The 12956-nt window shown below is 27.4% G+C and overlaps 3 protein-coding genes across 6 annotated transcripts; 1 reads left to right on the top strand and 2 right to left on the bottom strand.

The window, feature by feature from the left end:
• Positions 1-102: 102 nt before the first annotated feature.
• On the top strand, positions 103-4565 carry LOC122637467 (phosphoglucomutase-2). 2 transcript variants are annotated; one of them, XM_043829600.1, is made up of 10 exons: positions 103-375; positions 572-692; positions 780-1036; positions 1124-1586; positions 1684-1871; positions 1949-2126; positions 2233-2456; positions 2540-2645; positions 3713-3939; positions 4083-4565. In XM_043829600.1, the coding sequence occupies exons 2-10, from the start codon at positions 615-617 to the stop codon at positions 4183-4185; spliced, it is 1824 nt and encodes a 607-aa protein (XP_043685535.1). In that variant the 5' UTR covers positions 103-375; positions 572-614; the 3' UTR covers positions 4186-4565. The 2 variants fall into 2 exon arrangements, with proteins under 2 accessions (XP_043685535.1, XP_043685536.1); XM_043829601.1 differs by lacking the exon at positions 4083-4565 and adding an exon at positions 2763-2829 and having other exon boundaries at positions 3713-3845.
• A 139-nt stretch (positions 4566-4704) lies between these two features.
• Positions 4705-6179, bottom strand: LOC122637472 (elongation factor 1-beta'). Of its 2 annotated transcripts, none has more exons than XM_043829607.1 (3): positions 6004-6179; positions 5036-5469; positions 4705-4915 (listed from the first exon to the last, which is right to left on the bottom strand). In XM_043829607.1, exons 1-3 carry the CDS (start codon positions 6081-6083, stop codon positions 4761-4763), a joined length of 669 nt encoding a protein of 222 aa, XP_043685542.1. In that variant the 5' UTR covers positions 6084-6179; the 3' UTR covers positions 4705-4760. The 2 variants fall into 2 exon arrangements, with proteins under 2 accessions (XP_043685542.1, XP_043685543.1); XM_043829608.1 differs by lacking the exon at positions 6004-6179 and adding an exon at positions 5683-5868.
• An 869-nt stretch (positions 6180-7048) lies between these two features.
• LOC122637470 (protein SPT2 homolog) lies at positions 7049-10940 on the bottom strand. 2 transcript variants are annotated; one of them, XM_043829604.1, is made up of 7 exons: positions 10653-10940; positions 10430-10576; positions 10191-10320; positions 9346-9503; positions 8295-9249; positions 7998-8168; positions 7049-7901 (listed from the first exon to the last, which is right to left on the bottom strand). In XM_043829604.1, exons 1-7 carry the CDS (start codon positions 10704-10706, stop codon positions 7816-7818), a joined length of 1701 nt encoding a protein of 566 aa, XP_043685539.1. In that variant the 5' UTR covers positions 10707-10940; the 3' UTR covers positions 7049-7815. The 2 variants fall into 2 exon arrangements, with proteins under 2 accessions (XP_043685539.1, XP_043685538.1); XM_043829603.1 differs by having other exon boundaries at positions 7998-8207; positions 10653-10938.
• Positions 10941-12956: the final 2016 nt, after the last annotated feature.

Genomic DNA, 12956 nt, shown 5'->3' with positions numbered 1-12956 from the left:
TGTTATGTTAATACATGTTGTTATATACATACTGTAACTTCTTGGAAGGCAGGAAAAATATCTTTTATCAATTAAAATATTTTATGATTATCAAAATAAAGATTTAGAACTATATATATACATATATATGGCATATATTTGGACAATATTTGCATAAAGATTATATTTGGTTAGCGCGATTGATATAAATACGCTATATCGCATTTTTAGAGGTTAACACGAGCGTGATCGTAAAACTTGAAAAACATTTACTAACGGTTTGAAGTTTAGCGGGCAAGATTGAATATCTTGATAAAATTATTGGAAGTTACTTAAGAGATAATATTATTATTATTATACAATTTATCAATCGCTGTAACATTACATTTAATCAAAGTTAGTACTAAATAATAATTTAACGGCATAACTGTATTCATCGTATAAATATATAAATATATATAGCGAATTATGAATTGATCCTTAGTGATAGTATTAACATTATTATTATATAATTAATTAATAAATTTTTATTCGACTTAAATAAAAAATCGATTTAATACCAAATAATATATTTTTTTTTTTTATAAAGAAGGCCTATAGAAGTAATTCTAAAATCAATAGAATAAACAATAATTATGTCTTCTAAACATTCAATAAATACTGGCAATACTATATTGGATAAAAAGATCAATGAATGGTTACAATGGAATCAGGTATAAAATATTAAAATATATAAAAATATTAAAATATTTTTGCTCAATGCACTTATTAATCATATTATGTATTTTTATTTTATTCAGGATTCAATAGCTGAAAAAGAAGTTTGGAATATTATTAATAATGGTGATATCAAACTATTGTCTAATCTTTTTCTTAAAAGATTAGAATTTGGTACTGCTGGGCTTCGAGGTCGAATGGGTCCAGGATATAGTCAAATGAATGATTTAGTAATTATACAAACAGGTCAAGGCCTGACAAAATATTTACTAAATATTATGCCTAATTTATTACAACAAGGTGTTATAATAGGATATGATGGTCGTCATAACAGTAAAAGGTTTATAAATAATGTAATATATATGTATTTAAAAACTTTGAATATTATATATTACCTAATATATAATGATAATTTATATTATTTTAGATTCGCAGAATTGACAGCAGCAATTTTTATAGCAAATAATATTAGGGTTTACTTATTTTCTAAAGTTTGTCCAACACCATTTATACCTTATGGAGTATTACAATATAAATGTGCGGCTGGAATTATGATCACTGCATCTCATAATCCAAAAGATGATAATGGTTACAAAGTATATTGGGAAAATGGTGCGCAAATTATATCGCCTCATGATAAAGAAATACAAAAAAATATTTTGGAAAATTTGAAACCATCTGAATCATCATGGCATATATCTAAAGTATATGAGTCTCCTTTATATAAAGATCCTCTAAATGATATCATGTTATCTTATTTTGATAATATTAAAGATAATGTTCTATATCCTGAAGTAAATAAAAATACTATTCTGAAATTTACTTATACTGCTATGCATGGTGTTGGAAATGATTACATGGTTGCAGCATTTAATGCTGTAAATCTTAAGGTATTTATTAATTTTTTTAATAAAGAATATTTATAAAATATTATTACTATAAGAAACATTGAAAGAAATAATACCAGTTATTTTTATTATATCGTAGCCATTTATAGCTGTCGAGGAACAAAAATTACCAGACCCAGAATTTCCAACAGTTAAATTTCCAAATCCGGAAGAAGGAAAGAGTGCCCTTGATTTAAGCATCAAAACTGCGAATCAGCATTCATCATCGATTATTCTTGCTAATGATCCAGATGCTGATCGTCTTGCTTGTGCAACAAAAACTAAAACGTTTAGAGATATTTTTAATGTATATAAAAATTACTTAATTTTTTAGCAATGGAAAAATATTTTCTTTTTTATTACAGCGGAGAATGGTATATATTTACTGGCAACGAATTGGGTGCATTATTGGCTTGGTGGATGCTACATATACACAAAGTACAATATCCAGATGCTAATATTGATAACGTTTATATGCTTTCATCAACAGTTTCTAGTAAAATCTTAGCTTCAATGTCTAAAAAAGAAGGTTTTAATTTTGAGGTTTATATCTTATAAATAACTACATAATGTAAAATGATCTATATGTGAATTTTAATTTAAAAGATCATATTATAATAGTTTAATAATTTTTTCTCAATATTTAAAGGAAACTTTAACAGGATTTAAATGGATGGGAAATAGAACTGTAGAATTGATAAAAAATGGTAAAGATGTTTTATTTGCATTTGAAGAAGCTATTGGTTTTATGTGTGGTTCTTTTGTACTGGATAAAGATGGTATTAATGCTGGTATATGTGTGGCTCAAATGGCAAGTTATTTAGAAACTGTTGGGCTTTCTCTTTATGATAAGTTGGAAGAATTATATAACACGTATGTTATTCTTTTGATCATGGATGATTATTTTAGAATGTTAAATAAAAAAGAAAAAAAATTTAATTACATTTATTTAATAGATATGGATGGCATATCTCACTAAATTCTTATTGGATTTGTCACAAATCAGAGACAATTAAAGCAATATTTGAACGTTTGAGAAACTTCAATGGAAATGAAAATACGGTAAGTATATTTTGATAATATACTGATGACAAAAAAAAAATCTTGTATTTCATATTTATTATTAATTTTATTTGAAATTATGTTATACTTTATACGGTTATTTTCCTATTTGCTTAGTCATTCACAACACAATACATGCAGGAAGGTTTCTAGTAGAATATACTTAACATTATATGGCTACAAGGTCAGTTAGCTGTATGCATAGTAATGCATGAGATAGTAAAAGATGGCCAATAGTACTGGTTTTACAAATACTTAGATTAGTGTAATTGTATGCATGTATTAGTAATTACAGTTCAATTAATTTCGATTGTTCTGCAAATGTTAAATGTAGTGAAAAAGTATTGATTCTAATATGTTATAAAGGCATTAATATTAAAATATTATCATAGACAGAAATTTCTTATATAGATCTTTTAAATTATATTGAGAGAATATATGTATATATATGTACATATAAAATATAAGAGTTTTGATAATGTACATTACATTGATCAATGTACATTATAGTGTAGTTTTATATAGAAAAATTTTATAAAAATAATTGTTTAAAAACAAATAGTTGCATAGTATTTTTGTTTTCAAAGAAATTAATTATTTTACAAAATATTTTTTTTTTATATAATTTTACATTGTTATCAGATTAAAATTGAATGGAATCAACTTTATTTATTATGTAATGAATAATTGTGTGTTTTTTATATAATTTATCATATAACTTAATTAACGTACAAAAAACAGTATTTCATCTTGAAGTACATAAACTGTATAGTAAAAATGTCAAATATGTGGATAGACAAATCGGTGAAAATATTTCTCGTATTTGTGGCACTTTTGCCCTTTTTTCTTTTCATCGTGCTCACTATACCACTTATACAATCTCTTTATTGTCTTACACCATTTTTTAATGAAACTATAGATTAAACTATATTATAAGTGAGTAAAAATAAAATATATTCTAATATCATTTATATTTAACAAAAAATGTTTGTATATTATCAAATATATATTTCTGTTATTTATTCAATATATATGTATATATATATTTGTGTGTTTTATATTTTCAGTATCCAGCAAGTATTCTTGATGGAAAATATTCTATAATTAGTATTCGTGATTTAACAACAGGTTACGATAATACTAAACCAGAGAATAAAGCTATTTTACCTACCTCCAAATCCAGTCAGATGATTACGTTTACATTTGATAATGGTTTAGTTGCTACCTTAAGAACTAGTGGTACAGAACCTAAAATCAAATATTACTGCGAGTTATGTGCATCTCCTAAAGAGCAGTGAGTATTTAACTATAGTAACTACACATTACTTTATTTAAATATACATATATATTTATTTTAATATATAACAGTCTTGTAAATATCCATTATTGATTGTAAAAAATAATATATTTGATTAAAAAAAATTTTTTTTTGTTTAGAGATGTAAACAAATTAAAATCCATACTCAATGAAATGGTCTCTGCTATTGTAGCAGAGTTTCTTCAACCTGATTTTAATAAACTTATACCACGTGATACATAGATCAAAGTAAAATTATTGAGATGAACTATGACAAATAAAAAAACTGCGGGCAAAATATTGGATTTCCAAGGAAAAAACGATCTACAGTTTATAGTTATTATCTTATAAACATGAAGTTTTTATAAAGGTAAAAATGTTGTTCTTGATATTCTTGTTTGGTAGTTCAAAGTACAAGATATATTGTAATTCATTATTTATCATTATTAAATAAGTAGGATTTTATAAACAGTTTTTTGAAAGAAATACTGATCTATAAATTTTTACAAGTTTGATAGATTTTTTATAAAATATGATAATCGTATAACATTTTAACGGCTTGATTATACAAAGAAGCTGTACCTAAATCTGACCAAAGTTCAGTAATAAATGTGATTAATTAGGTTAATTGTTATATAATCTTATAATATATTAATTAATCAATCCTGTGATGTTATGTGCATCATTATGTATTTTACTTGATGTGAATATATATCTATATATTAGATTTCAGTCAATTGGGTATATTAAATAACAAATATATGCACATATATACAAACAATATTTATTAACTCATTATTAAAATTACTGAGAAGCTTTTAAATTTTATTGAAAGATGCAATGTCGACAGATTGTACTAAATCCTCAAATTCCTGTATTTTTTCCACCAGGAAATCTACAGAAACTTTTTCATCCTCTATTACGCACATTATTTGTAATTTTTGTATGCCATATCCCACTGCTACGAGTTTAGCTAAAATTAAATAATCTATGTATTGTATATATATATACAGATAAAAATATTATTCATTGTAGAGAAAAGAATTAAAAATATTAAATATTATTAATTATAGAGAAGAAAATTAAAACTTACAAGCACCCCAAATAAGACCATCCATCTTGATCGATCTAACAGCTTCTTCCATTTTTTTCATATCTGTTTCGTCTCCCCAAGGTTTAACTTCAAGTACAATACTAGACTTAGCAATGATCGCAGGTTTCTTCGATTTCTTTTCGGCATAAGCCTTTAATCTTTCTTCCCTGATCTTTGCCGCTTCTGTACTTTCTTCTTCGTCGGATGCAAACAAGTCAACATCATCGCCATCTTCTGCGGCATCTGCTGCTGGGGTAGTAGCTTGCGAAGAATGACTATTTGCTAATATAGCAGGAGCCTTTTTCTCCCCTGGAAGTGTGTTTAGATCGTACGACTTTATGTGAGTGTACCATCTTAGTACATGGGGGTTAGAAGAATTGGGTTCTTTTCCCAAAGCTTCAATGACAGCAACATCGGCTTGAGACGGTTGCCACCTAATATTTAAATGAAATAAATAAATTCTATAATCATTTTTAGCAATTGGTATTTGTTATTAACAGTGGATTCTTTTTTCTTTTTTCCTTTTTTCTTTCCTGATACGTTTTTACTTGAAGGAATATAACGAATCTAAAAATAGACTTAAATGATGGTTCTACGATTAACTCGTAAGAAAGTAGGATATATTTGTAAAAAATTCGTAGGTCTACATTTACATATACCGGCACATATGTGATGGATATATGTACATCTGGAATAGAGATTGTTATCGTAAAAAATTATGTCAACCTCTGTCATGATCTTAATAACTTAGTACAATTTTTTTGATCATTGACAACGACGGAAAAATTTTAACAATGACGTTTGATCATCGATAAACTTATTTTCAAGAACGATCGTATCGATGCATTCGTCGAAGGTTGTACTATGAAACAGCAAGGAAGCAAAGAAGGATAGGTGTCTCTAAAATGCCGACAAGAGAAGCACGTGTACCGGAACACGGGGAAAAGTTCCTACGATAGAATACTCACCCTTCGATGTAACTACGATCGGCAAGATAAGCATTTAAATCTTTAACGCCCTTGTCAGTCTTCAGGTCACCGACGGCCATGGCGGAGGAGTATTTTATGTATAAATATTTCCACAGATTCAGCGGTAGCAAAACCCCCTTTCTCTGGTTGCCGGAAGAGAGAGCTGCATGCGGCCATAAACTTTTATACTTCGATACGGATTACGACGTGACGTTGTTCCGGTTTACCAAAACCCGCGGAACATCAAACTTTCCTTTTATTTATATTGAGATATGAAAGATGCTGTTTTCCAATGACGTATGTACTTTCAACGGACGAATAAATTTTCCGATATATGAATCTTTCTATTGGATGAATTTGTCAATATGAAATCAATCATTGAAGTCACGTGACTCACCTATGTTACACGTACGCAGTATAATTGGAAAATCGTGTATATGTGTATATATATATATATATATATATATATATATATGTACATATATATATATCATTTTAATAAATGTTTTTATTAAAACCATTAACGATTATTATTACAAAGAGAACATGTTTTATATTTATATTAAATTAGAGAGATAACATTTTATATATCTGTAAATTAAACATCATTTTTAACATAAGAAATTTTTTCAATTGTCTTACGAATTCAAAATGACAACGTAGCGTGTTAATATGTTCGATTTTGTTAATTATATTAGGAATATGTTGCATCGTATTCGATATACTTGCAATATATATATATACATATATACATAATCTATACATATATATATATACATACATATTATGCTATATATATATATATACATATACATTATGATATATATATATATTGATTCGATATATTTGTTATACAATATATATATATACGTACTCTTACATAAATAAACTTTTAAATGTTTGAGAAATATAAATATTGGCAGTTTTTATAAATTATTCATTCTTACAATGTATCATATATTTTGTATAAAAATCGAATCCTATTTCAACAATTACAAAAAAAAAAAGAATAAATAAAAAAAAAAAAGAAGAAAAAATCTGACAGTTCTTAATGAGTGGTATTTATATCACATATCAAGTTATCATACATTTGATTTCTGTATTCAGATCCCTTTTTCAGTGCTGCAGTAATTTTCTGAAGAATTTTTAAACTTACAAAACATCGATATCACTGACAGCATATTATGAATACAGATCACAATATTTGAAGCATTATGTTTTGAATAAAAGAAAAATGATATCATCATTTTATTACTTATTATCTAGGATTTATATACAACTGTTGAGAGAAGAAAAAGTACAGTCTTGCATTTACACTTGATCAAAAATTATACATAATATGAATAAATGCAATAAATAAATATTTAATATTTAAAAATTAATAAACCTTATAAAATTATAAACATACATACATATACTAGCAATGAGCTTACTAGTATATTTTATGTGAAATTAAAATAATTTAATACTTTAACTTTATCAAAAGTTGTAATATATATTTATAAATTATGACTCGAATATTTTTATTAAAAAAAATTTTTCATAAAGCATTCAGTGATCTTCAGTATTTAATAATAAGTTCTTTTTAAAATAATAATTATTTGAATGAATAAAATAATCTTCCAATTCAACAAAGAAAAAAAAAAAAGAAAGTAAAAACCAATTGACATATAAAGTTGATACAGACATAATAATAAAAATATAACAGTGAAATAATCTTTTCTCATTTATAATAATAATAAAAAAAAAAAAAAGAATAGTTTATCTAAATAAGTTTGTACTTATCCAACATTGTTAAAAATATACAGCTTACTACTTTTTTGCTTTTTTCTTTAAGAGAGCTTTCCGTTTCTTTTCTAAGGCTTCCATACGTATGTCTTCTAAATCTTCCATAATACCTATAACAATTTATATAAAATATTATTAAATTATCCATATGATAATTTAAAATAAAATAGTGTATGGCATATGTATTATTAAATCTTTATAATTACCTATTTTTGTAGACACATATTCTTCTTTAAGTTGTTGTGCAAAATTACTTTCCATTGCTGCATCATCATCATCATCCATATTTTTATATTTAGTTTTGTCATAACCAAATATTTCAGTAATATATTTACTATAATCATGATCTTCTTCTGGATCATCATCGATAAAATCATCTAATTCAGAATCATATTCTTCATCATCGTATATACGACCTAACAAAAAAAAAAAAAAAAAATATATATTCATATAGAACTGTACTTCATAAGTTGATAATCATAGAAAAACATTTATCTGCTTACGTTTGTTAGAAATTCCTGGTTTTTTTAAAACTTTTCCAGCTGCAACTTTATTTTTAAATGATTTAACATCAGGAGGAGGCAACTGCTTTGATTTTCCATTTAACGTAGAGGACTGCAATTTTTCAGATGTAGGTGCTTGTTTTGACTTAATATCTTTAGATGAAACTTGTTTGTCTGTACTTTTTGTTTGAGATATAACTTTATTTGGATTTTTAACTAAGGACTTTGATTCTTCCTGTTTTAATTTGCTTTGTGCTAGTTGTAACTTTTCTTTTTCTATAGCTCTACGCATTTCTTCTAACTTACGTTTTTCTGCTTCTAATTTTTTACGTTCTTCTAATAATTCATCTTTCACTGAATTTCTTGCTATACTAGTAGGTTTACTTATAACATTACTTTTTTCACTTAAAATGTTATTAGATTTTGTTGAAACCTTTTTATCTTGTAGTGCCCAAGACACATTTTTATTCTGTACAGTAGAATCTATAGAAGTTTTATCAATCGTTACTTTTGTACTTTTTGAGGCATGTGATTTATTTGACTTATTTACTTCAGTTGTAACATTATTTTTTTTCGTTACATCTATTCCTCTGGCTAATAGCTCTTTTCTTTCTCTCCATTCTTTTTCTTTCATATATTCTTTCATTTGTTTCTTAGTCATCAATCTCTCTGGTTCTTCAACTTTTGGTTTGGTATCAATAACTACTGGCTCATGTTGTTTCTTTTCTGCAAGTTTCAATAGTTCTCCAAAATCCATTGGTGGTGGTGGTGGTGGTTTCTTTTTAGTCTTTACTTTGACATCTTTTTCTTGTTCTTTTATTTTTTTCTCAGGCACTTTTTCATTCTGATCTTCACACTCGGATTCTTTTTTATTCGCCGAAGATGATTTTCTTTTCCGCCTATGACCAAGAGTATCTTCAATTTCTTGTTGTTTTAGAGCTTGCTTTACTCTGTCCTATAATGTAAAATTTTCAATAATATTATCTATGATATTATAAATATTATAAATTAAAGTAACATGAAAAGAAATTATAAAAGTAAATATTGTTACCTTTGTTAACGCAATATCTTTTATCGTTTTTTTTCCAGTGTTACTAAAAAGAGGCTTCTCAGGAGGCAAATTACTATATTTATTCATTAACTGATTATAAAATGCAGATGCCTCCTGGGAAACATATCCATAATCATCTTCATCTGGTTGAGAAGGACCTATAATTCAAAATTATGGAATTATATTTTTATGAAATATTAATTTTAAATGAATAAAAATAGACAAAAACCATTTATGATAATAATAAAGTTCCAAATATTAATAATACATATAATATAAAAATAAATATAAATATTGATTGATAAAATGTACAAAACAAATATATAAACATCAAGTCGAGTTGTCTATGATTATATACACATAACGATGCAACATTTATTTTCTATACTACATCTACCAATAAAGAAACATATATAAATGCATTCTATATTTCATCACTTAGAACAATCTATACATTCAATTTTATCTGTGATTTATAATTCATTGGCTAACCTTAATCATTCCATTTGCATCTTCTGTTGTATAAATCCGTGAAATTGTTCCACGTCCATTTTGGATGAGAAAACAAGGTATCGTATTGCTTCTATTAATATAACCTGAGGGCAAAAATATTGCCCATTACTTTATTACATTAAAATTTTTCTTAATAGTATAGAAGATAGATACTTATAATATCATATCAAAATGGTATGGTATTGCCAAATTTACGATTTATCTATTATTTGAATTGCTCGTATTTCTTTTATTTGGAACTTTATTATTATGTTAAATGGTTTATCTTCGTTTTTAGTAATAATGATTAGAAGATAAGATATATATATATACATATATATATATATATATACCTGCTATAGTAACAGCTGTATTTTCATTATCTATTGCATCTGCTATTACAGATTTATTTGCAGCCTTACATACTTTTAAATGTTTATTTATACGACTTTGAGCTTTATGGTCCCGTAATGCAAGCAAATTCTGAAACACGAAGAATTTCAATTATGTAAATATTTTCTTTATAATAAAATTAATTCATTGAATTTGCAAAAATTTCTTTGCATATTCATTTTATTCAAAATAGATTTACATCTCTCTTTTTTTTTTCTTCTAATACTTTTCTTCTTTCTTCTTCTTCCTTCCTGGCCAAAAATTTTTTTATATTGTCTGATAATGTCTTTGATTGTTTATTTTGCTTCTTCGGCGGTGTAAATTTAGTTTGATAACAAGCAACGGACTACAAGAAGACAAAATATGAACTATTAACAAACTTTTCGTAAATTCATTAAAACGTAGAAAAAAGTTTTACTTACTTGTTTATTAATTTCGTTCTTTTGTGCAACACTTAATAACGTACCAAAATCCATTGTTAATCTATTTATTTATCTCGAATAGTAAGTTTTATATATGCAAAATATAAAGCATTCTTTTATTAACACGTTTATACTATCGACAACTTACAAAATTGTGCACAGCGACTCTTTCAGTCGCTCAGACCTTTTGCAAGGATTCACAGAAAACTTATTTCCTGCTTGACATTGACTAAGTCATAGATATTATCCCTTTCTTACACTTTTACCGGAAATAAGGCGAGGTAAGTAAAGTCTGTTCACAATCTTTCATTCGAAGCATATGTAACTAAGCGACAAAATATAAACTACATCGTAATAGAGAAAATTAGAGCTGTAAGGTTGTCACCATTTTTCGTGATTACAGCGACAGGAATGGACAAAATATGAACTACAAGCACGAGCAGTAAATACTGTCACCATCTATTGGAAGATTTTATAAGCTTGTATAGGTTATGTCTCTTTCTGTACGTATATATTATATATTATTATTATAGTAATGGAATAGTATAATATAAAGAGAGCTACTTCTGTAGAAGAAACCGCAAAAAAAGATAATTCAAAGAATTTTACTTCATACATGGAAATGGATTAAGGTTTTGATTTTTATAAAAATAATATATATATATTACTTATGAAAAATAAAATTCTGAATTTAAGACAATTTCAATTTATAAGAGAAAATGAAAATGAAAAATTTTCGAGCCTAATTTAAACAAATATTGTTTTTCCGTGACAAAGAGAGAACTTGGTATATAGGTATATTTGTTTCAACTCCATGTGTAATTTTATTCAGTACATTTTTAGTGGTCCTAACAATTGTCATATCTTATACGTTTCGCAGCTATTATTTTCATATAAACCTTCATTTTATAGAAATAAAATTATGAGTTTAATTAAATTTTAAAAAAGAAAAGATTTTATTAATATAATCGACTTTAATAATAAAAATGCATAAAATATGAAAATATTTCTATAGGCGTGGCGATGTGGGATGGAGACGGAATGTTACGTTATTTCAACTCACCCGAGACTTGTTAATTATTAATAAAAGTAGGTAAGAATCAGTAGGAATGATAATGAACTGTTCGTTTATTTAAAAAATTAATTTACAATTTTGCTACATACAATTTATTTACCTGTCGAGATATGATTAACAATGTAAAATGTAATTAATTTAACGTTTAGTTGAAATTAGACGAAAAAAACATTTTGGAAAAACATTGAAATATGCAGCCATTCGCCCGGTAGTACTTGCATTACATAATTTAAATATAATTTCAAAATATCGCAAGTACTACCGACCCAGGTCCCACCACGTGGAGGTTGCTGCATCTGGAGACCCACGGGCTAACGGGGACTCTACTCTAAAATTCGCGTGACCGGCGTGATCAAATAATCGACGTTTTATAAAACGAAGTCCTCGGTAGGACTTTTAATCGCGCCCGAACACTCCCGTGAGTGTTATAATAACGGTGACTCTACTCTAAATTCGCGTTCGCAACGTTTCACGCACTAACCGAGAATTCAGGCGGCTAACTGGAGGAGGGTCAGTCCACGCTTACGGATAGCAAACCATACTACTCGGCAGCACATAAACCGACACACGACCGGTCATTTATTCGTTTTAGCAATCAAACGGAGTCCTTTACCGTAGGACTTTTAATCGCGTCCGAGAATACCACGCCTGTGCCTGCCGACACAGGCGATAGTGTTCTTTCTATCCTACCCGTATTCCGCGCGGATATATTGAGATTCGCGAAGAAGAAGAAAAGAGGGAGAGAAAGAGAAGAACAGAAGAAGAAAATGAGAAGAGAAGAAAGCCAGAACGTGTGCACACGTGGGAAGGATGGAGCAGAAAAGAAAAGAAAGAAAAGAATATCCGTAAGCTGCAATGGAAACATGCACGTGTGAAAACGATGAAATAGAAAAGAAAAGATAGATGTACAATATTGCTACATCCGATCAAAACCAGAGTATGAAAATCGAGCTCGATTTTGTGATACTGAAAGGAAACCCGCACAGAAGCCCGCGCCCATGAGCCCCACTCATGGGACCCACCCGATAGAAACTATAATAATTAATCTTGAATAATTATTAGGTAGGTGAGCATTTCAATAAACAAAAATGACTGTGCACGTATGCTTGAATATAGGGAAGATGTACGAAAGAATGTAAATAGAACATACTTCGAAATTCAGTTGGAATTCGATAGAGAAGATCTTGGAAAAATGTTTAAATGTGCAGCCATTCGCTCGGAGATACTTG

The sequence above is a fragment of the Vespula pensylvanica genome, chromosome 2, assembly GCF_014466175.1.
Source record: "Vespula pensylvanica isolate Volc-1 chromosome 2, ASM1446617v1, whole genome shotgun sequence".
Classification (NCBI taxonomy): domain Eukaryota; kingdom Metazoa; phylum Arthropoda; class Insecta; order Hymenoptera; family Vespidae; genus Vespula; species Vespula pensylvanica.
The sequence above is the reverse complement of the archived record's forward strand: the minus strand, read 5'-3'. Positions and strand labels throughout refer to the sequence as shown.

Coding starts and splice junctions, on each gene's coding strand:
- LOC122637470 (XM_043829603.1), bottom strand. CDS start 10,706: ATGGATTTTGGTACGTTATTAAGTGTTGCACAAAAGAACGAAATTAAT. Junction 10,577..10,652: donor AGAACGAAATTAATAAACAA/GTAAGTAAAACT, acceptor GTCTTCTTGTAG/TCCGTTGCTTGTTATCAAAC. Junction 9,250..9,345: donor AAGATATTGCGTTAACAAAG/GTAACAATATTT, acceptor TTTACATTATAG/GACAGAGTAAAGCAAGCTCT.
- LOC122637472 (XM_043829607.1), bottom strand. CDS start 6,083: ATGGCCGTCGGTGACCTGAAGACTGACAAGGGCGTTAAAGATTTAAAT. Junction 5,470..6,003: donor GATCGTAGTTACATCGAAGG/GTGAGTATTCTA, acceptor TTTAAATATTAG/GTGGCAACCGTCTCAAGCCG. Junction 4,916..5,035: donor TGGTCTTATTTGGGGTGCTT/GTAAGTTTTAAT, acceptor ATTTAATTTTAG/CTAAACTCGTAGCAGTGGGA.
- LOC122637467 (XM_043829600.1), top strand. CDS start 615: ATGTCTTCTAAACATTCAATAAATACTGGCAATACTATATTGGATAAA. Junction 693..779: donor AATGGTTACAATGGAATCAG/GTATAAAATATT, acceptor TATTTTATTCAG/GATTCAATAGCTGAAAAAGA. Junction 2,127..2,232: donor AAGAAGGTTTTAATTTTGAG/GTTTATATCTTA, acceptor CAATATTTAAAG/GAAACTTTAACAGGATTTAA.